Below are 26521 nucleotides of genomic sequence, written 5' to 3' on the forward strand. Positions count from 1 at the left end.
TGACCACTTACATTATGTCTTGTCTCAGGGACCTGGTACCAAAACCCCAAGGGTGGGAGCGAGGTCAGGGAAGTTAGGGACCTTCTAAGGCCGAGCAGGTTGGGCTGTCGCTCCAGGAACTGCCCTGGCAAGCACGGAGCCTCTGATCCTGCAGAGCAGGGACGTTCTAGAATTCAGTGGGGCTGGAGAGCAGGGTGGAATGGACCAGGCGCTTCTGGTTTATATGAAAGGTGAAGTTCTTGGAATGTATCTTCGAGCTTGCCAATACCTTTCGTGAGAAGAAAAGACTTCTCTATCTCTACTCCGAACAGCAATAACAGCAACAAAATCTGCTGCCATTGAGTTGATTCCGACTTCTGACTCACAGCGACCCCATAGGACAGAGGAGAGCTGCCCCATAAGGTTTCCAAGGAGTGGCTGGTGGATTCGAACTGCCGACCTTTCGGTTAGCAGCCAAGCTTTTAACCACTGATTTCTCTAATTGGTTGGGCCTGTTTTGCTTCATAGGAAAAAAAAAAAAAAACAGGATTATTTTGGGTGTAACAACTTTAAGAATTTCCATTGGAAGTAGCAACTAGGTTTTAATTTATGTTTTATCTGATCTGATCTTAGACTCTCCGGCCTCTTGGAGTTCGGAGAGTGCTGTATGCAAACACTTGTGGTTGTTGCCTTCGTGTCGATTCCAACTCATGTACCGCGTGTTACAGAGTAGAGCTGTGCTCATGGGGTTTTCAGTGCTGTGATCTTTACAGAAGCACATCACCAGGCCTGTCTTCCAAGGAGCCTCTGTTTAGCAGCTGAGCACTTAACCACTGTGCCACCATGGCTCCTTTTCTGGGACCCTAGCACTTTTACCTGACACAGAGTCATTTCAGGCTTGAGGTTAATGTGGGGTTAGCAGTGGGGTCTGTTTCATCCAAATACACTTGCTTTATAAGTTCAGAGCATCTGGTGCCAGGAGGAGATGAAAACCAACCAACTCGGTTGTCTTTGTTTTGCTCTGAGTAGGTCTAGAGGAGGCGTGGTCAACATGAGTAGGTACACAGCCTTTAGCTGGTTCCAGGCCAAAACCTAACAGGTGGCACCAGAGACCAGTGGCAGGGTCAAGAATGCAGACGCTGCAGTCTGAGGCAAACCATGAGGCGTTTGGTAAAACTAACACCTCCTTCTCTTTGCACCTGGGATGCTGAAATACCTCCGGGGGTTTCCCTTGCTGCCCGGAAAGGCCCACGTCAGCCGCCTAGACTCACCTGGCAGTGCCCAAGTCATGTTTTGTGGGGCCGCTTTGTAAGTATTATAGAAATACAATTGGGATGTTTAGTCTCCTCCTTTGCCCTGGAGTAGCCCCGTGGGAACAGATATTTGTGTTTCTCTCTGTTGCTGATTCAACCACTGAAAGGAAACCCTGAAGGCGAATCCAGTTCTGGAAAGGCTGGGGTCAGATGAGTGTTGACCGGCTAGTCTATCGTCTGAAGTCCTCAGGGACAGAAACAGGCCCACACAAGTGGCAGGCAATTCCCTAGCATAGCCCTGGCCTCCTCTGGCCCAGTTAGGGAGGGTGTGGAATTACAACAGAGGAACGGTGGTGTTGACCCCTCAGCCTCTCCCACCTCGTGTGTGTGCACAGCTCCTTTTAGGGAGCGTCAATGCTTGATAGGTCCCTGGGGGGTACAAATGGTCCGTGCTCAGCTGCTAACCATAAGTTTGGCAGTTCAAATCCTCCCAGTGGCACCACGGAATAAAGGCCTGGTGATCTGCTTCTGTAAAGATCAGAGCCATAGAAAACCCTACGGAGCACAGTTCTACTCTGACACTCATGAGGTCGCCGTGAGTCGGAAGTTGATTCGGTGGCAATGGGCTTTCAACGCTTGATAAAATGGGGGCATTTTTTCCCAATGACACTGTAATTACCTACCTGCCTCTGGCCCCCTTCTAGAAGACGGTAGGCCTGAATCGTCCATCAGGACTTATCCACAAGGTGATAATGTAAAGCAGAAGACAGAGCAGACAGACAGGCTGAGGGTGAGGAGAAGACAGGCTGCTGAGCTTCGGTTCCCTCCAGCTCTTGGGCAGACTTGATCTTACGGGTGAGAGACCAAAGGGCTCACTCCCTACAACGTGCTTCTGTCAGGGGAGCCATGGGTCAGACTATCCCAGGGGAAGCAGCCCTAGACCCAGCTGTAATCCTGGACACCCCTGAGTACCTGCCAGCCGGGCCCTGTCTCTGCTGAAGCCTTGGCTTTGTTCCGGTTCCTCTTGTTGCCACGGCGTGTCCTTCCAGCACAGTATCATCTAGAACCATAGTCAGCCTTTCTGAGTGAACTTTTCCCATAAGCCCTTGTATATTTTTTTTTAAATTTTTTTTTATTGTACTTTAGATGAAGGTTTACAGAACAAATAGTTTCTCATTAAACAGTTAGTACACCTTGTTTTATGACAATGGTTAAGAACCCCACAACATGTCAACACTGTCTCTTCTCAACCTTGGGTTCCCTCTCACCAGCTTTCCTGTCCCCTCCTGCCTCCTAGTCCTTGCCCCTGGGCTGTTGTGCCCCATTAGTCTCATTTTGTTTTATGGGGCTGTCTAATCTTGGGCTGGATGGTGAACCTTGGGAGTGACTTCATTACTGAGCTAAAAGGGTGTCCGGGGGCCATACTCTCAGGGTTTTTCTGTCAGGCCAGTAAGTCTTGCCTTTTTTTGTGAGTTAGAATTTTGTTCTACATTTTTATCCAGCTCTGTCCAGGACCCTCTGTTGTGATCCTGGTCAGAGCAGTCAGTGGTGGTAGCCGGGCACCATCTAGTTGTACTGGACAGTCTGGTGGAGGCCGTGGTAGCCGTGGTCCATTAGTCCTTTGGACTGATCTTTCCCTTGTATCTTGTTTTCTTCATTCTCCTTTGTTCCCGAAGGGGTGAGACCAGTGGAGTATCTTAGATGGCTGCTCATATGCTTTTAAGACGCCAGATGCTACTCACCAAGGTAGAATGTAGAACATTTTCTTTAGAATTGAGTTAGATGTTCCCTGAGACCGTGGTCCCCACAGCCCTCCGCCCAGCAATTCCGTCCCTCAGGGAGTTTGGATGTGTCTATGGAGCTTCCATAACCTTTCTTTGTACAAGTTGTGCTGAGCCCTTGTGTATTTTGATTCTATTTTGAATGATTCCGATGAACGTTGCTTTGTTGAGGAGTTATTCAAAGCAACAGAAAACCTCTCATTGTTTGGCTTTGTGGTATGACCTGAAGGAAGTAATTGGCTGGTCAACATCATGACCACCTCTTTCTGAGAAGGATGCCTGTTCCTTTGTACCTGGAAAGTAGTTGTTTATTTAAGGCAGAGGAGAGGATAGTTCTAGAACCCCCATTTCCTCAGCCTGCATCGCATCCGACCCAAGATAGCTTTGTTTGTAATCAAGTCAAATAAGGGCCATAACCTTGTATCTTTAGGAGTCAGAAGATAATCCATTTCTGGTAAGCATGGAAAATTTACTCCTCATGAAGGACAGAGAACACCTGACAGTTCTCCCTCTGTCTTGAGAGCATTAAAGCCTGACACCAACATGTTGGAGAGTCCTCTCTCTGGGTTGTATCTCTCAGCGACATAGTCAGTGATGCTAACTGTGTTGTTCATTCAGGACGTCCCCATCCTGCGCCAGGCCTCCATCCTGAAAGCCGGGAGGCAGTGAGGAGAGGCCTGCTTTTGCTGCCTTCACAGCCTAATTTCATATCTAATTTCAAGTCACTTAAACAACATCCAACGCTTGTCGAAATTCATCTTCACCTCTAAACAATCATTTCAGTTACATGCAAATTCAATCAGTTCCTCGATTAGAAGGGACCCCTTTTTACTCTGGCCTTGGGGAACCAGATAATACCCACAGAATAGAGTGATTTTTTTTCTGACAGTATGTGTGGTTGTCATATTTCAGGGTATATTTGCCCCTACTGTATGCCAGGACATGCTGGGAGTTGTGTTTTAATAGGCTTCTGTTCTATCTTCTATACCAGCCTGTATTGTTCAGATCATAGGAATATTGTGACTATTTTAGTATATGTCTCAAAGCTCACCAAGTAAAAGAATGCTGAGAAGTGGGCTTACTTGTTCAACCTTGAAACAAATTTGGTGTTCTGCTGACATCCACTGAGAATTAACCAGGAACCAGGGTTTCTTTTTATGCAGCAGTAGGAATGCGTCCTTTTCTTCTTCTGGGAACCCTGGTTTTGTACTTCTAATCATTTAAAGGAACAACACTCCTGTGTGGCTGTTTCTAAAACTACGTTCCCTGGCATTTCTCCTCTTGTACCCAAATCCCGTATGTCCTCCTGTTTCTGTATGTAAACAGAACGGGGAGCCGAGGGCAAAGACGGCGATGATACGGGAACCAAACAGAGATGGTGGCTTTGCAACCTCTGCGGAGTAGTGAGCAGCAGCTCCCTGCCATCACCGCTAGAGGGCGCCCTCCCGGCCGGAAACTTGCGGGACCCCTGGTGGCTCCCCAGATGCTCGCTCCGCTTACTGCATGTCCAGGACGCTGCTGTCTGTGTAAACCGCAGACGGAACTTGCTGGTGACTTGAGTGGTGGGGAGGGGAGGGCAGGGGAACTATGACCCAGAACCAGGAATGTGGGTCGGGTGACCGCGAACAGTAGCTCTGGCGAGGTCGGAGAGGGGAGGAGGTTGGCGGCGGGTGTGGGACTCGAATCCGGGATTCCTGAGATACTAGTGAGCCTTTGCCCTTGTGTGCTGCTGGGGCTGAAGCGGTGTGAAGGTTCTCAGCTGCCCAACTTTCCTGCGTCTGCTTTCGGGGGCCCTCTCAGATCCTACTCTCTCCACACTCACCGTGTACGTTCGAGGGGAGCCCACTGCTGGGCTGACCTCACAGCCGGCCCGCCCAGAGGTGCCCCCTCCCCTGAAGAGTTCTATAGGTCGCCCCACTTGGGTTCGATACCAGACTCCACGTGGAGACGTCCACTTCAGGCGTTTCACGTGCGTTAGTGCAGAAGCTCGCTGCGTGTTGTGTGCGTGCAAGGGCACGGGAACGGGGAGACAGGTTAATCGAACCCCCCATAGTTATGCTCAGGACCAGCTGCATAATCCGTGGGGCTGAACGCAAAATGAAAACGTGAGGCTCCTTGTTCAGAATTAAGAATTTCAAGACAGTGACAGCAGAGCGTTAAACCAAATGCAGGCCCCTCTGGACGCCAGGCCCTGTGCCACCGCCCGGGTGGCAAGCCCACGAAGCCTGCCCTGTTCGCGCTGTATCTTCAGTTGCCCTCTTGGTTCCCGAGGCAGGTGGGGCTTACCCTGCTGCTGTCTTGCTTTGAAAGGTCCCCCGGCAGGTTGTGGACAGCTGGGCGGACAGACTTTCCAAACGTCTGCTTTTATTTCACGTTTTGTTTTGTAAAAGTACAGACATCCACATGTGGCTGGGAGGGAGCCTGCTTTTGAGGAGAGGCCACTTCCCAGCCGGACTCTGCCCACAGGATCCCATCTGTGACTTTTAGGGGGGATGATGGTAAAGAGGGGAGGAGCCGCGTTGTGAGTCGCCTCAAGTTCTAGAAGACCACAGCTCCCCAAGAGGCGGGCGGCAGTGGAATTCACTCTCCGTGCTTCTTGTTGCTTTCTTGTACACGTTTTACTACCACTGGTCTCTGTCTGCTCTACCACTTCTGCAATTCCACTTGCTTTTTGCAGACTGGTCCTGTTTCCACACTCATAGAGCAATATCCTTACCATGCTTCCTGATTCTATCTGGGATTATATTTGCTAAGTAAACATGCTGACAGAGGATGGAACTGAAATTGCGAATTAGTTCCACCTGGATTTGGTTGACTCACCTTGAAGGAAACAGCAAATTAGTGGTTTGTTTCTATATATCACGCACTTTTCCAAACTACGGACGTTCAGAAAGTGTTTTCTAAGGGCACTTCGTTGATACTGTGTCGGCATTCATTGCAATGAATGAACATTTAACAACATCCTTCAGATGTCATCTGCTAAATATTCACTCTGTCAGACAGTAGATATTCTAGCAAGATCTTTGTAAGTGATGTTGATGTTTAGACATGCATTTAAAACCTACATTGCCAATAGCCCAAGTACCTTTGAACTGTGAAACCGACCTCAGATTTTATCAGCTGTAGCCCAGCAGTTGGATATCTGCACCCACCCCCATTCCCCCGCCCCCCTCGGTAGAGAAGTTCCCAGTCATATGACTCACGTTGTATCAGCTCCACTAGCTTTGTACCCTCAGCGTGCGTAGGTGGTCAGCACATGTGTAAATACATGCATACAGGTGAGAAATCTGTAAGAAAAATGTCCTGTGCATAATACCCAGTTCCCAGCTTCGGGCTCTCTGCATTTTGTGCTGTTTCAGCGAAGGAAAGTGCAGAATTCCACTCCGTAAAGTGAATGGTGTGCTCTTTCAATGATTTATCAGGAAATCTCTGCTGAATGTTCATGGGAATGTCCATGACTAATTGTATATATGGTATGTAAGAGGCAATGCTGTTAAATGTTAAATGTTGCAGAAGCTAACACAGATTCTGTAGTCAAAATATTTAACTTGTTATTGTAAAGTGTGATTTGTCATTGAGAGACTATTTTTCTGTATGCAGATGAGAGTATTTTAGGAATCTAATTTAAGTGCATAAAACTAAAGAAAGAAAATTTAAAAGCCTATTCCAGGAGTAGAAAATAATTAGATTACTTGAATTTCAACCCAACTAAACTTCTTATATCTAAAAAAAAAAAAACCAAAAACAAAAAACCAAGTTCCACATGATTAGAAATTCAAAGAAGTCGTTTCTTCTGCAGAGAATGTGATTTGTCTAAATGAATAAGTGGCTGGTGCTGTGACAGGGTGAAACGTGTCCTGCAGCCATGACTTTGGATGAGACCTTGGTGTGTTGCATTAAATACAGATTTAAGTTGAGCACATTCTGGAGGTGGTTGTGTCAGGGAGGGTGAGTGAATGAAGAGCCGGTTTTCCATCAGATCCAGGTGCCACAGAAGCTTCCCTGGGTTCTAGCGGACGACTCAGGAATCGGGCTGACTCAGCTGTCACTCTAGAGAGTTGGGGTCGCCCCCTGACTCTTGCTCACCCTTTGCGGTTCTTTTTCTGGGTCGATTCAGCGTATCCCTTGTAGCACTTACATTTTCGGTTCTCCTGGTGCATCTTCACCATCCTCACCTGTTCATAGCCTGGTGGCGGGAGGTTTGGGGTTTCTGGGTAGGTGAAACAGGCAGTAAGGCTAACAACAGGGCTGTGCGAGCAGCCGCTGGATGCCGCCCCCTTGATGGAGAGCCCCGGGGGCAAGAGGCTTTCCTCCCCTTCCCCTGCCCACCAAAGTGTCAGAAGTCCACGCTGCTTCTAAGGCACAGGGCTTCAGTATAGAAGCCACCAGAAACTTCTCTGCGGACCAGCCAAGGGACGGATGGAGCCCAACATCAGGTGAAACTCATGTCCAAACCCCTGAGAGATATACGCAGAGGCAATCTCAGGACGTGGCAATCCCTGGAGTCCAGACTTCCCTAGCATGCTGGAAATGATGCGGCAATGGACATAGCTGGTTCCTGGCAAGACTCGGGCATTGCCTAGTGATCACTGCCTGTGGAAAGTTTAGGGTCTAAGACTCAAAAGGACGTGTGGGGGGGTGTGCATTGGATTTTCAACACCTACTTTCAAACCAGCTGTGTGCGTCTTAATGCTGCCAACCAACAATCAACTGTTTCGATTGGCCTGAAATCGGTGAACTCTAGAGTCGATGACTTCCTGGATTTCAGCGGTTGCAGGAAGCTGCAATTTCCGGAAGCTTCCTGGGATCTGTTCAGGTATCCGAATACTCTACCAATCACCTCGAGGAACTGTCTGTGTGGTCTGTGACTGACTATTCCCAAAGATGGAGCAGTTTAGAGGCCTCTTGAACTGGGAATCCATCCCAGGCCAGCGAGCAGAGCTAGGCAAACTCTGGTCCACCCACTCAGAACACGTCCTGGCCCTTCTTCCTTAGAATGCTGCATTTTAATTTCTTGGAATCAAGGTTTCCATCTCTTGCCACTTGGCTGGGGTAGCAATAGGACTGTAGGTGCGAATCAGTCAGCTGGTCAACTGCCCTCTGGGCCCTGGTTTTTCCAAAAATTCCAAGGACAGGAAATGCCAGGACACAGGGCTCCTACCTAGCAGCGCTTACAAGCCGCCCCATTGAGCCTTACCTGTTTGAAAAGAATGTAATCAACCCTAAGATGAGAACCTTGTGTTTCCAAGGACAGGTTGGTCACAGTGCTGGTAGCGTGTTGCTCCCTTCACAGCCCTGCCTGGGGGTAGGACAAGACACCCCCGATGGATGTCCTATTGATTGTAATATACTTCCGTTGCCAAATAATGGTACAGTCTAATTCTCCTAAAAGGAATACAATATTGTCTAGTATGTCATGTTAACGGAGTTCTAAAAATTACTAGGCACTATTAGAAATTGTAGAATTATGTGTTTGTCTAAGGTTTGATGAAGCAGGGCCAAAACATTAGGTCTTTTAAAAAAGAAGAAGCTGAGGTTAGTTTTTCTGTTTGAGTGTTCCTTTGGCACCTTATTATGTGAGAAATGTTAAATTTTACCGATTCAGATTATCGTAACCGAGTTTTTCTTCATTAAATCAGTAGCAAAATCAGTACAAATTGCTATTCTTGTGTATCTTGAACCTAAAAAGAACAATCTCTTCAAAACAACTCCTCGGTCATTTGGACCTGTATGGTTTAAATTCACATAGTTCATGAATAAAATGAGAAAAGCCAAGCCTGTTACCGTGGATTATTTTTGGTTCTCTCTGCTCCGCCTCTTTGCTGAGGAGACCGGAAGTGGATTGCCTTGCAAATGGCGCCTCTTCCTGTGTGTATCCTTTCCGCACAGATAAAGTTGTATTTGTGCAAATAAAATTTTGCGAAAGTTAACTTAAAAGCAAAACCACAAATTTTCAACTCTTCCACAACTTCTTCAGCAAATGTTAGTACCAAGTAGAGAGATTTCTCTGTACCAAGTATTTCTGAGACTATGAGAAGTTAGATATTTTATAATGTAAGAAACGCCCGGGGAGGGGAGGAGAGGAGGAGAAAGGAAGTTTGTCTTAAAAAGACATTCAGAAGGATTACTCTGGCTTTCCATGAAGAAGTTTCTAACAGAAACAACTGCACTTTCAGAACTTTGACTTTTTAACTCTCGGAGCTGCCAGCAAACCCAACATTGAATTTTGTTACCTGAATTTTATTGTATTATTTATAGCATTTTCTTCTGTTCTGGTTTTAAGGGAATTCCTTCCTATTTCATCACTGATTTATCTGAATATAAACAAGTCCTTTAAATTCACTGGTTGGGTTGGACACTAATTGAATTGTTATAGCACATTTGAAAAAAAAACTGACGCTAAAGCAGTGTATCTTTGCCTTTTTTGTTGTTGTTGAATCAATAGACTCCATTTCTGATAACCATAAAAATCTTATGCTCTTATTCTGGTCGTTATTTGAGGTTTTAAAAATAAATTTAAGTATCATTAAAAACAAATAAAATAGTAAATTACTTTCCCAAATGACCCTTAGTTCTCTCCTTTGACAAGGCCCCCCCTTGAGAATCACTGGTATAAAGCATATTGAATAGACGATCATTTAACCAAATTCAGTAGCTAGCATTATCAAAGCAGTATTTTATTCTAAGGTATTTATTGTTTTTTTTTGTAATTACAGAAGTAAAGCTTGTTAATGCAGAAAATTTGGCAAAGGCATAAAATTACAAAGGAAATAAAATCACTTAGTGGAGGTATTCTTCCACACAAAGAGCGATGTTACCATTTTGATGCCTGTCATCCCTGTACTTTTTTCTGTGTGTGTTTTAATGCTATTATTCTATAATAATAGCTAATACACATTGAGCACTTCCTGTATACCAGTCATTGTTCAGTTACATAATTTATATAAATTATCTCCCATTGTGTTTGATTGCCTTCTTTTAAGAACAAGTATATATTTTTTTCCACAACTTGATTTTTAAGGACTGTATAGTATACACCCCATTGTATGAAAGTATCCGAATTTATTTAAACAATCCTGAATGACTACATGTTTAGGTTGTCTTAAAAATGATAGAAAATGCTGTGCAGAGTACCATTGCACACAGATTTCTGGGTTAATTGCTGACGACCTCATAAGGCAATATGGGAAGTGTTCCATTAACTTCCTCCCATTTCTAGCATGCCTGGGCTATACGTACTTAACCAACAGGAAGACTGTGGAGTCTGATTTTGAAGAATTTGGGCAGTATTGCCAATGCAGTGAGTTTGCAGGAGTTCAGGGTTGAGCAGGGAAAAAGACGTGACCACAAGATGGCAGTGTTGCCATGTGCTGGGGCTGATGCATTACCAGCTTGCATGCAGGGGTGCCCCCCCCCCCAGCAGAAAGTTCCCCAGAGGCCAGCAGTGTAGGGAGCCCCTGAAGGGGAAGAGGGCAAGGGAGCTCCCGTGGGAGAGGAGAAGGGGGTGGGGGGCTTACGTATATCTAGGTGACATCCCTTAGAGAGCTCCAAAGGACAGAGACAGCCCGGGGTCCTTATAACTACAGCGTTGTATCTTATCTAAGGCTAGCAGATGTTGAATGCAGTTTTTCCGGGTACAAAAAGCATGCAAACTCTTAAGGGGCTAAAAATGTGCGTATTTTGGCTATTTTAAAAGCGATTGGATGGTTTTTTTTTAGTCTATAAAGCCCACTGGCCGCACCGGTGGGTTTTTAGACTAACGGGCATAGCCTGCTTTGACAAGGTCAACCACCTGGGGCCAATAATGGCGGCCATCGCTGGCTCATCTCTCTGACATCCCAGCAAGAGGGTCTCCCCGTGACATTCTGTCCATGACAGCTGCCACGTGTCTGCGGACGCCTCTTGCTCTTACAGTGATTTACACACCGTTCCTGCCCAAGTGGCAAGCTGGGAAGTCTGGAGCATTGGCTGGTGACAGACTGAGCTGTGAAACTGACACCCAACACCCATGACTTCAACAAGAGAGGGGTTAGTTTCCACCTCATGCTAACAGCCCAGAGGTTCACAGCCCAGGTCCGGAAGGGTGGCTCCGCCTGTGTCAGGACCTGGCTTTTAACTTGGAGGGTGGCTGCTCCAGCTCTCAGCATCTGGCCAGCGGGAAGGGGAGAGAAGAGGACTGCATGCCCTTTCCTCATGAGGGGAAACCAGGAAGTGGCACATTTCCTCACCTCATCCATTTGCTGGACCTTGGTTACATGATCAGGTACCGCCAAAGGGGCCTGGCTGATGTCGTCGCTAGCTGGGTGGCCGCGTACCCAGGTAAAAGTTAAGTGAGTGGATAGTTGGGACAACTAGCAGTCTCAGCATGCCTGGCTTCCGGGAAAGTACTAAGAGGCCCCCACACGTTGTCTCCGTCAGTTACACTAGCTGGTGTGCCAGGAATAAGCCAGATTGACGCTGACAATGACAGCCAGGGCAGTGGCCATGCCAGATGGGGGCGCACTGGTCCCAGCACTCGGGCCACATCACTGCCCTGCAGGACTTCCTGGCTGCAGTCATCCTGCCCCTGCCCAACCAGAGGTGGTGTGGGAAGGGACTCTTGATTGCCGGCCAAAGACTGGGGGAGGGTGACCAAAGAATCAGTACCCAAGACAGCTGTTGTGTGGGGAACTCCATTTTCTCGAGAAGACCAAGAGGAGGAAAAAAATGCAGGGGGAAGAGCTGACCTGGGAGATTAGTTAATGGGTGAATTGGGAGCATCTTGCCGACAAAGTAGGAAGAGGCACGGGGCTCACCTATGATAAGCTTTGCCCACTGGCTCCAGGGATGGAAAGGTCATGTGCCAGGGTGTGGTGTTAATGACGTGGTGGAACAAGCATGAGACAGAGGAAGACCTGGGCCTGGGGCCTGACCCACCAGCTGTCCAGTCATGTGGCCTGGGCAAAGCTCTTGGGCCCCTCAATCTCTCTCCTCGTTTGTGAAGTGGGGTGATGTCTGCCCCACCTGTATCACTAGGCAGTTATGAAGCTTAATAATATAAACATGAACTGGCCTTGAAAGCCGCAGGGCATCCTACCATTAGCCAAACCCAACCCATTGCCATAGTTGATTCTGACTCATAGCAACCCTATAGGACAGAGTAGAACTTCCCCCTAGGGTTTCCAAGTAGTGGCTGGTGGACTCGAACTGCCTACCTTTTGGTTAGCAGCTGAGCTCTTAACCATTATGCCACCAGGGCTCCATCCTACCATTGTTGTTGTTGTTATGTGCTGTCGAGTCGGTTCCGACTCACAGTGACCCCACAGGACGGAGTAGAACTGCCCCACAGGGTTTCCAAGGAGCAGCTGGTGGGTTTGAACTGCTGACCAAGCTCTTAACCACTGCACCACCAGGGCTCCATCTTACCATTAGGTGGTGTCACATCAGACTAACGGCCTTTTACTAGGGAGAGCTCTCTGGAGGGGGATCAATGGAGCAAGTCATCCTCATGACCTACTGTGATTGCTTTAAGGCTGTGTGTCAGCTTGGCTGGGCCGTGATTCTGTCGTTTGGCAGTTATGATGTAGTTTGGCAGTCGTATGACATGATCCCTTCCATGATGAGATTTGATATAATGTGATCACCTCCCTGATGGGATCTGCTATGAGTAGCCAATCAGTTGAAAGGGAGTTAACTTGGGCGTGTGGCTTGCATCGAATGTAAGTGGACTTTCTAGCAGGGCTCTTGGGCTTTTGCTCACGCTGGATCCTGCAGCTGGCTCCTGTTCATCTGACCTCCAGTTCTTGGGACTTCAGCTAGCAGCTTACCTGCAGTCTTGCCTGCCGATCTTGGGATTCATCAGTCCTCACAGCTTTTGAGCCAGGGCCCTGCTGTCTGGCTTGTCGATCTGGGGTTCACCAGCCCCTGCGGCTATGTGAATCAGAAGCTTCCAGCCTGACCCAGACTTGGGACGTTCCAGCCTCTACAACCACGTGAGCCATTTCCTTAACATAAATCTCTCCCTGTATATATTTACATGCTTTATTGGTTTAGCTTCTCTAGAGAACCTGTCCCAACTCATAGCAACCCTACAGGACAGAGTAAAACTGCCCCAGAAGGTTTGCAAGGCTGTAATCTTTACGGAAGCAGACTGCCACATCTTTCTCCTGTGGAGCGGCTGGTGGGTTCAAACCACCAACTGTTATGTTAGCAGCCGAGTGCTTACCCACTGCACCACTAGGCCTCCCTAATGACCTACTAGGGACCAAGCTTTGGAACACCCCCTTGCAGACCTGAGATTTTGGCAGGCAGTACCAGACACTCTTCAGTGACTGCTATGCATCAGCCGCTGTGTTTAATCCATCAGTCCTTGGGGTCAGACAGCACAGAGAATTATAGTTGAGCCAGTAACCGCCACCAGGTCTATACATGTGAGCCCGGTATTAATCTCCCGTCACTCTGTGAAGCAGGCATCATCACTTCGTATCCTGGACATATACCATCTTGGTGATTCCAAGACACACATTCTTAACCATGATGCCTACTGCTTCCCAGTCACTGGAGGTACAGTGGCCTTCAATTTATGGGTCTTTCTGGTGGTGTGGAGACAGCAAACACTGCAACACCTGGCCCGTAAGGGGTAAATTTGGACAAACTTTGTGGAGTGGTCCTTATCCTCCACTTAAGTCCTCTTCAGTCTGGAAGGGAGGGGTTACTACTGGAGTGGACCACCGCATCCACTGTGGCTGCAAAGGCATAGGTTTGGTCCCATAACGGGAGACAGCTTATAATCTGAACTGTGCTGAGGTCGCTCTCACTCGTAATTATCACTGAAGAATCTCTATAGGAAATTTCAGGGTAACTCATGATCATCAGATGCAACCAGGTTTATTTCCTGGGTCTGGCTCCCAGCCTGTGGGAAGAGTGCTCCGGTCGCCCCACTGGTTGGCTGGCAAAGCCTTAGACAACAGGCAGGACCAAGGGGCAGGACCTCCGCCAACATCTGGCCAGCCTGGGTTCTGGGGGCTCGGCGAACCACCTTCAGTACCTGACTAGAGATGGGGACCAAGAGTTGAAGTTGAAAGGTGACGACCTGCCTGGCTCCCTGGTACCTTTGCTCCACCTGCAGGCTGAGCCCCTCTCCAGGCTCCGGGCTCAGAGACCAAGGAATAAGGTAAGATACATTTAGCACTTACAGCGCCTGAAGTCTGAAGAGGCCTCGATAAGCAACATCCTTCCTGACAGACACAAACTTCCATCACTTCCTAACAATAATCCACATGAACCAAATTCTCCAGCCAGAAGGGATTTTTAACCTGTAGATGAAGGGGATACTGAAAAAAGGTATCAGGCTCACTGTATTTCTGCTTTAAAAACAATACACTTAATATGGTCTGTTCAGGAAGCATTTTATTGACGCTCCAAGCTGAAGAATTTTCACTGGTGATGGAAAATCAACACTTTCACGCAGTCTCTCGCATAACCTTGCTCAGCTTCTGAATCTTTGATTTTGCAGACATATCAACGTATTTCTCACCAATACGGACAATCATTCCACCCAAGATCGATGGATCAGTCTAGGAAAGAAAATAATGTGAAAACACACCGATGTTATTCCATTAATCACCTGAACAGACGAAAAGTGCTTTGAAAAGTCTAAATGTGCTACACAAATGGAAACCATTATAATTATGCCTAGGAAAAGGCAGATGTGAACATTAGGAATGGAATCAAGTAATCATTTAAATCAAGAATAAATATATAATGTTTATTTTTATAAAATAAATACACCAGAGGCAAATCGGTAGATCCCGGATCTAAATTTCCGCTAGTACTTTCTGCAGCCATTTTCAGTTTCCAGCACCCCGAGGAAACATGCCATAAACAACTAAAAACCTACCTTAACCTCCAACTTCAACACCTGGCCGGGACGTAGGAAGCTGTTCAGGACCGTTTTTAATTCAGAAAGAGAGGCGCTGTCTAAGGGCTAAAAAAAAAGGACAAAACCATTTAGGTAAAGCAAAACAGAAACTTCCCAGTAAAGGGAAAGGAAAAAATGCCCAAGCAAGGCCTCGTGAGTCCTATTACAGAGGCGCACGGGCACACCAAGGCCGGCGCTCCCACATGGAGGCCCTGGAGCTCACGGGCACCAGTGCAGTCACTCCACAAACGCCACTCCCGGCCCGTCTGCTCTGTGGCACCAGCCGTGCACGCTGGAGATGATCAGGAGGGAAACCGCTGAAGTCTGCACGGCCTGAGGATGCAGGCCTCCCCTCTGGGCAGTCCACGTGGTCAGGGCTTCAGCCGAGGACTTCCTTTGATGAGAGCTGCAGTTTAGGCTGGTCCTGCCACCTCTATCAGCTGTGTGTCCCCAGCTCCAATTCCCTGGAGCCCCAGCATGTCACTCCCTCCACCTCCCTGAGAGCCTGGGGAGCTGGCCCGCTCCTGACGGCAGCACCCTGACACCTGCTCGTACACAGCAAGCACCCACTGAACATCCAGACTGAGTTCCCTCCTCTGTCAGACTCTTACTCCTGGTTAGGTTGGACCATGAAAAAGGCGGGTGAAGGACAGGCCTTTTATCTATCACAAATCCTACCTCCCCACCCCTGGTCCGAGGGTCCAAAGAACTCACAAAGAATCTCAACATCCTTGTAAAGATCTAACAGTGGCCTTCCTGGGGGTCGGGGTGGTGGTGGTGGTACCTATCAATGTTCAGTCAAAACATTATTTGCTGCGACTCCGAGGTCAGTGACTTCAGAAGCAGTTCTTCCATCCTGACACGTCGCAGGCACTAGGTCTGTGGCCGGCATTTTACATGAACGTCTCCTTTAATCCTGACAATCTCGCGGGGCAGCTGGTTATTATTGCCATTTATGAAAGAAACTGAGTGTCAAAGGGATTAAGAAACTTGCCCAAGGTCACAGCAGCACGTGAGGACCAGTGTCAATATGTGAAAGTGGCCTGTGTATCTCTAAAGCCTATGTCTTAATCACCAAATCATGATATAATAAAAATTTTAAAACAGTAGAAAAAAGTTATTTATCCAGGAATCTCAATAGTAAAAGCATTAGTAATAGTAGGTCCTAAAAACAAGCATCCTTAAAAGAAGTCCTGTCCTTGTAATAACTGAGATGTAGCCGCGTGGGCAGTGAGCGCCTCAGCTGTGCTACACCGTCAGGGTCCCACTGCAGCCACAGCGGGCTGGCTCCCAGGGAATGGCTGATGGTGACGATACGTCTGCGAAAGCTGGATAGTGAGTAAGGAAGACTCAGTTCGGAACGGACACCTTTGAATTACGCTGTTGGCAAAGAATACTGAATACGCTGTAGACTCTGCCAGAAGAACGGACAATCTGTCTCGTGGTATTTACAGAATAACTCAAACCCATGATGGAGCAGAAGCCATTATTTTCTAACACATTTTAATGTTCTTTAGATTTTCAACCAGTCTACAGTCCTTCTGAATAACCCTGGGTTATAGGAGTATGAACAGGTACACCAAGGCCCTTCAAGAACAGAGTCCACAGAAGCTGGCAGAAGAATGAAACAAACCTCCCAGGTGTCACGGCTCCTCATTTCCTGATTTTTCGCCTGTTTTCCCCCTTTCTTTCCACCCAGTGTGATGCACGTAATGTCAAGGCAAACACAGCGGCAAAACCCACACTTACAGAGGCGGTGGTCACCGTGCAAGGAACCTCCCCGCGGTGGACACTCATGATGGTCGAGAAGGCAGAAATGACTCCCGGGGTAATGTTCAAGCGGCCGTTTTCAGCAAGCAGATCTGGGGAAGGGAAGGTCTCTCAGTGACACGAAACTCACCGGGAGAGGTGATTCCTGAGCAAGGGCACACACTCTAAAAGCTACCTTAGTCTTGTGCCCTTAAACCCCTACAATAACGTCCTTCAAGAATGAGAACGGAGAAGAAATGTAACTTGTTATTTAAAAAGTACAGCTGGTGTTCAAAAACAAAGACCGCACGGACAAGCACTGAAGCTAGTGACCGCACAGACCTGCAACAGACCTGCACTCATCCGTAACCTGAGCTTCCTATTTCTGTCACGGATTCCAGTGCGTGGCTACCAACCCCCCGACGAACACACCGTCTGTACGCAAAGCTGACGACGTGAACACACTTCCTGTGGGGCTCGTATTCTGGGCTGGCCATGGGGGATCTGAAAAGCAACCTAAACGTTCCTGTTTGCTCTCGTACCAAAGGACACAAGTGTCTTCAGGGTCAGAGGGGAGGCCACGGGCCACAGAACATTTTCTTGGTATGAACCCCACTGGTCTCCCATGTGAGCTGAAACCACGACTAGGCAATGAAGACATCCTTACGACCTTTAGACGGAGCTCCTCAGACTTTAATGTGCAAAAAATCTACCTGGGATCTATCTCAGATGCAGGTTATAGTTTAGCAGGTCGGGGGAGCCCCAAGAAGCTTCATTTCTAACAAGCACCCAGATGACATGCAGCTGCTTCTAGTCCACGGACTGCATTTCGATGAGCAAAGCTTTAAGAGGCTCCAAATGAAAAAGTTCTGGTACTTACTGATCAGGTTGGACGTGAGGGGAGAAAACCTCTCTTTTGCTGTGATGTCCTTGAGGCTTTTCACTTTAATGGAACGCTTCACATAGGGATTCAGAATAGCAAGAGACACTTTGGGGTCCTTCAGAAGTTGCTAAAAGTACCAACAAAGCATTTCTTAAACTTTTAGAGCATAAGCACATACATATATCCAGAGCCATACACATACTTGCTATGAATCATGTATTTCATTACTTAAATTAGCACATATTAGCACAAATAATTTCTTCTGCCTTTAAGAATACACTGCACTATTTTATAGAAAATGAGTTGTTTTTGGAAGAAATTTAAAGACATGTTATGAAGTTTCGTAAATGTATTTTTGCTTTTCAGGAAAGCTTATGGCAAACAAAGCAGCCAAAAGATTCAACTCACTCCACATGTCTGCGTGTTTAATACGGGTAATGCTCTAGTGTTTCAAATCCTAAGAGGATCTGGCAATGGGATCCCGCGAGCGCAGACCCCAAAAAGGTGCTCTCATTGCAAAGTTGGCCTCCTTAGCCATTCCCCTGGAGACGGACCTGTCTGTCCCAGGCGGACCCTCTGATTCTGTTTGGCCTCATGCAGAGCTCTGGAAGTACCACCCCGGCCCTAGGAGACACCAGAGACATAACTCTGGCGTTTCCAGCGTGGCCTCAGTGAGTCAGGAGTCCCTAGGTGATGCAAATGGTTAAGCACTAGCTGAAAGGTTGGAGGTTCAAAACCACCCAGAAGCACCTTGAAAGAAAGGCCTGGGCAATCTGCTCCAGAAAGGTCACAGCCTTGACAACCCTATGGAGCAGTTCTATTCTGCACACACGGGGTCGCCAGGAGTTGGAGTTGACTAGATGGTAACTAACAGCAGCAGCAGCTCAGTGAGGGAGGGAGGGGGATGGACAACAACCGGGCGTGCCACCACCACGGCGTGCCGCCACCACGGCGTGCAGCCACCACGGCGCGCAACCAACCACCACGGCGCGCAACCAACCACCACGGCGCGCAACCAACCACCATGGCGTGCCACCAACCACCACGGCGTGCAGCCACCACCATGGCGCGCCACCACCACGGGCAAGACCACTTTGTCTGCATTGTCAAATCACGAAAGCATGGATTCTTCCAGCTCTGAGCTGCTCCTGCTATCAGGCCAGAGTTCCAGTCCCGCCTACCAACGACCATTTCCACCTAGGCCCTTTCAGTGGTACACATCTACCTCTGGTTTAACTGTTCTGCCAGCACCTTCCCCCAGACTCCTGCCGGAATCTTACCTGTCTCTGACCTGTGACAGTCAGGTAACAGGCTACGTGTCACACACTGCAGAACACATCAGATTTCTGAACTGTAATTTTCTCTTAAACCACCATGTTATATTTTGATTTTATATTTGTATCTCTTATCTGAAATCTTGGTTCCTAATACTAATATCCTTATATTTGTTTGTTCTTTTAATAGGTACACAATAGTTTCAGAATAATATCTGGTGCCTACTACTAACAACGTGTTCACAGAAAACAGCTTCAGGGTCTTCTTTCCCCTCCTTAAAGTATACCTCCTCAGGGATGCATATTCAAGTAACTAAAGGAAAAAAACCCCACAAATGGCAACCTCGTACGTAAGGAACAAGAAAGCCACTTACTGCCACTCTCAATAGCTCCTTTTCTACTTGATCCAGTTTCTTCTGTTTGGAGGCGGCAGAATAAAGAGCAGTGGCATAGCGACCTTCGACCCCGTGGGCCTGAACGGGTGGCTACAAAAAGGGGCGAGGAGAGGAGGAAGAGGGAAACCCCGTAAGACAACACTGGACTGTCAACAGGAGATCAGATGTTTCCAATTTTTAACTTACACTTTTTAGCACAAAACAGGCTAAATATATCCTAAACTGCAATTCTCAAACAAACCAGGGCTGCTTCCTTGGCCAGGCAGCTCCATCTCTGAGCCTGCAGCCCGTCGTCTGTCTCATGAGGGACTTAGAAGAGCTGGCGCCTAAAGTCCCTCCCTGCTCTAACTGGCGACAATGCAGTTACTTTAACTTTGAGATCTGCTTATGCTTCCTTTGTACTCGTTAACTATAAAGTTCCATGTATGAGAGGTTTTAAACATTGACAGAAGGCAGTTTTGAACATGTCAGAGCCAGGAAAACAGTTGTTTATGAAATATATAGAAGCATATTTTTATACATCTCATAGTAACACTATAAATTTCCCCTTACAGAGCCTCCCCATCAATGTTCAGTTCAATGGAGCCCTCTAAATTTACTTAGTGTCTAATGCTGGAATTATTTTTCACAATACACTATAGGCTTTCTTCTACACACTACCACCAGTGTATAACTGCGTATTCCTAGTGGTGCTGTATGGCTGGAGCCCCGGTGGCGCAGTGGTTAAGATCTCGGCTGCTAACCAAAAGGTAAGTAGTTCGAATCCACCAGCTGCTCCTTGGAAACCCTATGGGGGCAGTGCCACTCTGTCCTATATGGTTGCTACGAATCAGAATTGACTGGAGGGCAATGGGTTCAGTTTTTTGTTTTTTGGCTGTATGGTTGTAGTGAAAATAGCTCAGGCTTTGAATGAGGCAGACTTTGTTCCAGTAACAGCTCTAAGACCAAACTGAGTCACCCTTTTCCTAGAACCTCAGTTCTCAGTTTGCCCTTTTGTAAAATGGGAATAACAGTTATTCCCCATCACTGTTATGAGAACGGTTAAGCTCTTGCATTTAAAGGTCGTGCAGGGGCCTGGCACACAGCAGGCACTCAACATTGTTCCCATCCCAAACACATCATCATCACATTTTGGGAACCACAAACCATGAAGAAAAGGTTTAAACAGCAACTACGCAGGAAGTTCGTGCCCGTAACTGCACTGCTGTCTGACTCACTTTCATCTGCCTTCCAATTACAACAGAACATAAATTAACATACCCTCACGAGCTTGGCAAATGGCCTGGTCACAGATGTACTGAAGCACCGCACCTTCGAAACAATAAAGCAAAATAGACCACCTGAGATTACTTGAAGAATTTCTACACTTAACCCAATCATAAAATTTCAAATATGACTTTTAAAGGATCAGCTTTCTTTGTACCAGCACATAGATTACAGGAGGGCGAGCTGTTCTTTATTACCTACGAGTCCGTTTCCCCAGTGAGAATCATCCAGTTGTCTGGGAACTGACCTTCTCACTAACTTTGCTGGGAACTGCTAAGGCTAGCACATGGTGTGAGACAGAAAACACGAATTTTGATGAACTGCATGTTTTAAAAAAAAAAATTTCTTTTTAAACAAGATTTTTGGTATTTATACAACTACACTCTTGAGCAGGATTTTAATAAAAATTGGGAGGATTCCAGTCATGATTTGCCAGAGATGTACCTTCTCGGGGATCCAAATAATATCTCAAAACAAAAATTCTCTGAGTACTGCAGCAAACCGAGCTTGATCTGAGAACAAGCTCTAGTTCTGAGAGGTGGCAGCTTGTCTACTAAGGGACAGAGCTGGAACCCCGTTTAAAAATGAGCACCTGCAAGGGGCAGTTCCCCTCAAGTACCCCCAGCTCGGGAGTGTACTATATCCACACTGGCTATGACGATTAGGCCTTTACGGAAAAATTACTAATCTGTCATGATACATAAAACATCACAGTGAGGTGGAGTATAAAGCGCACAATTTTTTTCCAACTCGATCTTCTCCGTGGCTCCGACTCTCAGCTCTGCCACAGACGAGCCATGTAAACCCTTGCGTCTCACTGTCCTTATACAAATGGACAACGTGCTCTGCAGTATCCCCTCGCATTGCTGGCTACCCGTCAATTCTGCCGCAACAGCACAGGAAGACGATTTGGGGATGGGCCACGTCCGTCCTTCGGAGTCCAGGGAAGCCCGGCCACCCTCCTGTGAGCCTCTCAAGCCGCTGCTCCCCGGGCTGTGCTCGGAGGACGCCAAGGTCTCGGCGCCCACCGCCCCGCGAGCGTCCCGGGGGAAAAAGGGGCGCCCGAGCCGCTCCCATCGCCGGGCCCCACGATCTTCAACGGCCGCCATGCTTGCCAGCCATGGCCTCGCACTCTGGCGCTTGGGGGTGTGGTACTGATCTCCCCGTCAGGGATCCTCCTGCTCGCTTTGGGACTCCGTTCCCTCACCTGGAGACAGAACCCGGTCACCGCTCGGCCAGCCATCTTCTCCCGGGCAGCTGTAGGTCAAAACCTAGGAACGGGCCGGAAAGACGCGAGGGCGCACGCGCGCGTCAGCGTAAGCGCTCGGCACGCTGGGAAATGTAGGCGCGAGTGTCATGCCGCATGCGCAGTTGCCTCCCTCAGGCTGGGAGTTGTAGTCCTCAGAAGCCAGGGGCCAAAGCGGGACCCGGAGGGCTGGAGGTGGGGCTAGTGAGTTCTGACAGCAGCTGAAAATGAAAATTCTTGAGTTACTGACCAAGCGGCCCTTTCTGTAGAACGGATTCACTGTCCTTGTTTTTAAAATTTACATTTAGATAAATACAGTGGCATTTGTTCCATTTTACAGTCATCGTCAGCATCTTTGTGGCGCAATGGTTAAGCGTTTGGCTGCTAACCGAAAGGTCAGCAGTTCGAATCCACCGGCAGCTGCTCATTGGAAACCCTATGGGGCAGTTCTTCTGTGTCCTATACGGCCTCTAGGAGTCAGCATTGACTCGACGCAAGTGGTGCTTTTTTCCCCCTTCCATTCCCAAATGGTGTACGAGCGCCAGGAGCGCACACAGCTCACCTGGGCCCTGCACCTGGGCCGCTGCTGCCCCTCCGCTCTCTTCCCCCGTCTCACCTGGGTGTAGCCCTGACCTGTTCGTTTGTGAGGGCGTGTGAGTTTCTGCTGCCGAAATTCGTGATTCTGGGTAGGGTAGAGTGATTATCAGAGAACCGGATCGAAAATAGAAATGAGGTTTAAACAAACATGGTATTGAAACCGAGAACCCAGCCCTAGCCTTGGACACTTTCTCCGCATTCATAAAAACAACCTATCTTCAGCCCATGTCTCCCCAAATGCAGCTTACCCTAATTTTTCCTTCCGTGGAGAAGAGTCGGATCGCAGAGCGCAGGCTGGCTTCCCTGGTGGTAAGAATGGGGTCGCTATGAGTCGGAATCGACTGGACGGCGACGGGTTTGGGTTTTGTTTTTTATAGTCAATGAAAAAAAATTATGCTCAAATCTATGATAGGAAACCAAAAACAAAACCAAACCCATTGCCATCGAGTTGATTCCGACTCATAGGGACCCTACAGGACAGAGTCGAACTGCCCCATAGGGTTTCCAAGGAACAGCTTGGTGGATTCAAACTGCCAACCTTTTGGTTAGCCGCCATAGCTCTTAACCACTGCGCCACCAGGGTTTCCATGATAGGAATGCAGATTAATTAATTAATTTACCCTTTTAGAGTACAGTTTTCGCATCACTACAGAAAACTTGTAAAAATGCAGAAAAGTAGAAAGAACGTGATTGTCCTTTTTGCTACCACACAGAGGCAGCCTTCGTCAATGTTTTGGTGTACCAAGATTTTTTTTTTTTTTTGGCAGTGTGTGTAGTGGCTAAGAGCCCAGGCACTGTAAGCTAAACTGCCCAGCCTTGAGTCCCAGCTACCTGAGAACTTGTCCGAATTATACAACCTCTGTGTGCTTCGGTTTTATCTATAAAATGGGTATTATAATAATACCTGCCTTGTAAGCTGTTAGGAAAAATAAAGAAGTTAATATACGTGAATACTTAGAACAACTGCCTGACAGAGTGGCATTAAATAATGTTAGTTCTCTATTTTGCGTTTGTTTTTATTATACATAGATATATTCATAATCTGTATAAAATTTAGTATCTTGTGAATACATGCTTCTAATGTAATATAAGCGTGTTTTCAAGCTATAACATTTTTGTCAACATCATTTTAATGGCTATAGGATAATCCACCAAGTAGATATTTTGTGATTTCATCCTGCCATGATTTTTTAGCGTAATCCCAGTGGTTTACAATTTTTAAAAAAACATTTTAAACAATACTGCTTTGAGCTTGGGCATCTTTAGACGCACACTTTTTCTTCCTATTGAGGATAATTTCCAGAACTGGCGCAACGTGGTGAGGCTCTATGAGCACTTTGAAGCCTTCGAGGCATGAGGCCCAGCTGCTTTTCAGAAGTTTTTACCAATTTACACTTTCACTAGCCGTGAATGAAAACTCCTCTTTCACTCCACTTTGCAAACTATGTTTGAATATCACTGTCCATCTGTCAGTCTGTCATACTGTGATGGCTTGACTGTTGCTGTAATGCTGGAAGCTCTGCCACCAGTATTTCAAATACCAGCAGGGTCACCCCTGGGGGACAGGTTTCAGTGGAGCTTCCAGACTAAGACAGACTAGGAAGAAAGAACCGGTGATCTACTTCCAAAAATTAGCCAATGAAAGCCCTATGGATCACAACAGAACATTGTCTGATATAGTGGTGGAAGATGAGCCTTGTAGGCTGGAAGGCACTCAAAATACATGCTGGCCTCAACAATGGACTTGAGCATACCAGCAATTTTGAAGCTAGCGCAGGACTGGGCAACATTTCATCCTGTTGTACGCGGAGTTGCCGTGAGTAGGAACCTACGTGATAGCAACTGACAACAGCAGCATTTTCAAATGTCTAATGGAAAATATTCATTACCAACACATTTGATTGAGCAGCTACTATACGGAGCCGTGGTGGCGGAGTGGTTAACTGCTTGATTGCTAACCAGAAAAGGTCAGCAGTTTGAATCCAGCTGCTTGCTGGAAACCCTATGGGGGCAGTTCTACTCCGGAACGGGTTTTCTTTTTTTTTTGATACTGTATGCAAGCAGCTGTTTTATGCCCTGGGGGTATGGCAGGGTGCAAGGCAGATAAAGTGCAGGCCTTCACAGACCTTACATTTTATATAAAATCAAACCACCAATCCCAGTTTCCTAAGGTGTAGGTGTTAATAGGTATAATGCAAATCAAAAGTTCTAGGGTCAAATACATTTGGGAAACTCTAGACTTTCTGTTAAGGAGCGCTGGTGGCACAGGGGGGTCCTGGTGACCCAGCGGTTAAAAGCTCAGGCTGCTAACCGAAAGGTTGGCAATTCGAATCCACCAGCCGCTCTTTGGGAGCTCTGTGGGGCAGTTCTACTCTGTCCTATAGGGTCGCTATGAGTCGGAATCAACTCATGGGCAACGGGTTGGTGGCACAGTGGTTAATTACTCGACTGCTAACCAAACCCACCAGCTGCTCTGTGGGACGGAGACGGGGCAGTCTGCTTCCGTAAAGCTTGCAGCCTTGGGAGTCCTGTGGAACAGTTCTGCCCTGTCCTATGAGTCAGAATTAACTCAATTGCAATGGGTAGACTCTCTATTGTACTGACAATTACAGCCTAATCGTAGGCTCTTGTTGCAGCAAGGTAATACAAACAGGTAAATGCCTATTTCTTTTGTATTTGCCGCATTTCCACTTCTGTCCCTTACACATTGCCAAACTGGTAGTTGTTTGAGTTCTAGGGTTTTCAAAGTGGTTGCACATCCATGGTTTCATTTTTGTTTTGAGTCTCAGGATTAACTCTGAGATGTAGATAGGCCCGGTACGCCCCATTCATCTAGGAAATGGCAAAGTTGGGTCTCAGACCCAGGTCCCCCAACCAAGTCCAGTCTCTTTCCACTGCCCTGGTTGAAAGAATGAGTGAATCAGTCAGGGTGTATTTCTGGGCATGGGACTCGATGCCAGTGTGTACTGCTTACACCTTGCTCTTCCAATCCCACCTCCCTTCTGCTTGCTCTTGGACTCCGGATGGCACCTCCTGAAATCCCACTGCAGGCCAATTCCTGCAGTCAGGCCAGGGCCCCACATGTCAGCTCTCAGGAGGAACAAGTTGGCAGCAACTTCCCCGCTGTGTAACGGCCGTGCCCTCCGCTCTGAGAGAAGGGAGAATTTGGAAAGGAAAAAAGACTTTCGTCCCATGTTGTTTGTTAGCTGCCATTGAGTCAATTCCGACTCATGGCAACCCCTTGTGTGCAGAGCAGAACTGTGTTCCCTAGGGTTTTCAAGGCCGTGACCTTCCGGAAGCAGATGGCCACGTCTGTCTTCAGAGGTGCCTTAGGGAGGGTTCGAACCTCCAACCTTTCGCCTAGTGGTCGAGGGCCTAACCGTTTGCACCACCCAGGGACCCCTTTGTCACATCCTGTTGCCGTCGAGTTGATTCTGACTCATAGCCACTCTATAGGACAGAGTAGATTTCCAAGGAGTGGCTGGTGGATTCGAACTGCTGACCTTTCGGTTGGCAGCTGAGCTCTTAACCACTGCACCACCAGGGCTGCCCTTTGTCACATAGAAGAAGTAAAAAGACTCAGCACCCTGCTATTTTAGCACTTTCTCTCTGCCTCGGTTACACACTCAAATTGTTTAACAATTACTTATTTTAACAGCTGAGGCCAGGGCTGAGGGCTGCAGTGGGCACGAACTCCAGACAGCTAATCTCCACTCCTTTGTCTCAGGCTGACCTCCAATTCAAAACAAATATTGCTCACTGTTGTATTTTACCTATGCAGGCGGCTCCTTGTGCTGGTGTGGAAAACAGCAATGTGGTATCACAGGACCCTCAGCTGCGTGTGTTTTTTAGCAATGAAGTGACTCTGACCTACAAAGAACCCTCCTAAAATTCTACTAGTCAGAAATCTGGATGAAGACGAACGTGCAAAGCATTCAGCACTCTCACTTTAAGACGGCAAAAAAAACAAGAAAAAAGGAAACAAACGTCTGAGAAAAAGAGAATGGTTTCTAAAATGTCAGAGTATGCAGCTACTAAAAATGAAATTTTCAAAATGTATTTAATGACATGGAAAACATATTTAATGACATAAGGGAAAGCTACAAACTATGTTTTCTATTTTTCTGCAAGGAGCACGTGCTCCTGCTATAAGCAGAAGATGAAAAAAGGAGGACACCATCCTGTCGCCACTGTGCCCC

At 47.4% G+C, this 26521-nt stretch overlaps 1 protein-coding gene across 2 annotated transcripts; it reads right to left on the reverse strand.

Moving 5' to 3' along the window:
• Positions 1-14078: 14078 nt before the first annotated feature.
• ATP5PO (ATP synthase peripheral stalk subunit OSCP) lies at positions 14079-21786 on the reverse strand. 2 transcript variants are annotated; one of them, XM_004386998.2, is made up of 7 exons: positions 21687-21786; positions 20474-20524; positions 19193-19303; positions 17542-17671; positions 16662-16774; positions 14892-14978; positions 14079-14568 (listed from the first exon to the last, which is right to left on the reverse strand). In XM_004386998.2, exons 1-7 carry the CDS (start codon positions 21720-21722, stop codon positions 14455-14457), a joined length of 642 nt encoding a protein of 213 aa, XP_004387055.1. In that variant the 5' UTR covers positions 21723-21786; the 3' UTR covers positions 14079-14454. The 2 variants fall into 2 exon arrangements, with proteins under 2 accessions (XP_004387055.1, XP_023597092.1); XM_023741324.1 differs by lacking the exon at positions 21687-21786 and having other exon boundaries at positions 20474-21511.
• Positions 21787-26521: the final 4735 nt, after the last annotated feature.

Source organism: Trichechus manatus, unplaced genomic scaffold, assembly GCF_000243295.1.
Source record: "Trichechus manatus latirostris isolate Lorelei unplaced genomic scaffold, TriManLat1.0 scaffold00177, whole genome shotgun sequence".
NCBI lineage: Eukaryota > Metazoa > Chordata > Mammalia > Sirenia > Trichechidae > Trichechus > Trichechus manatus.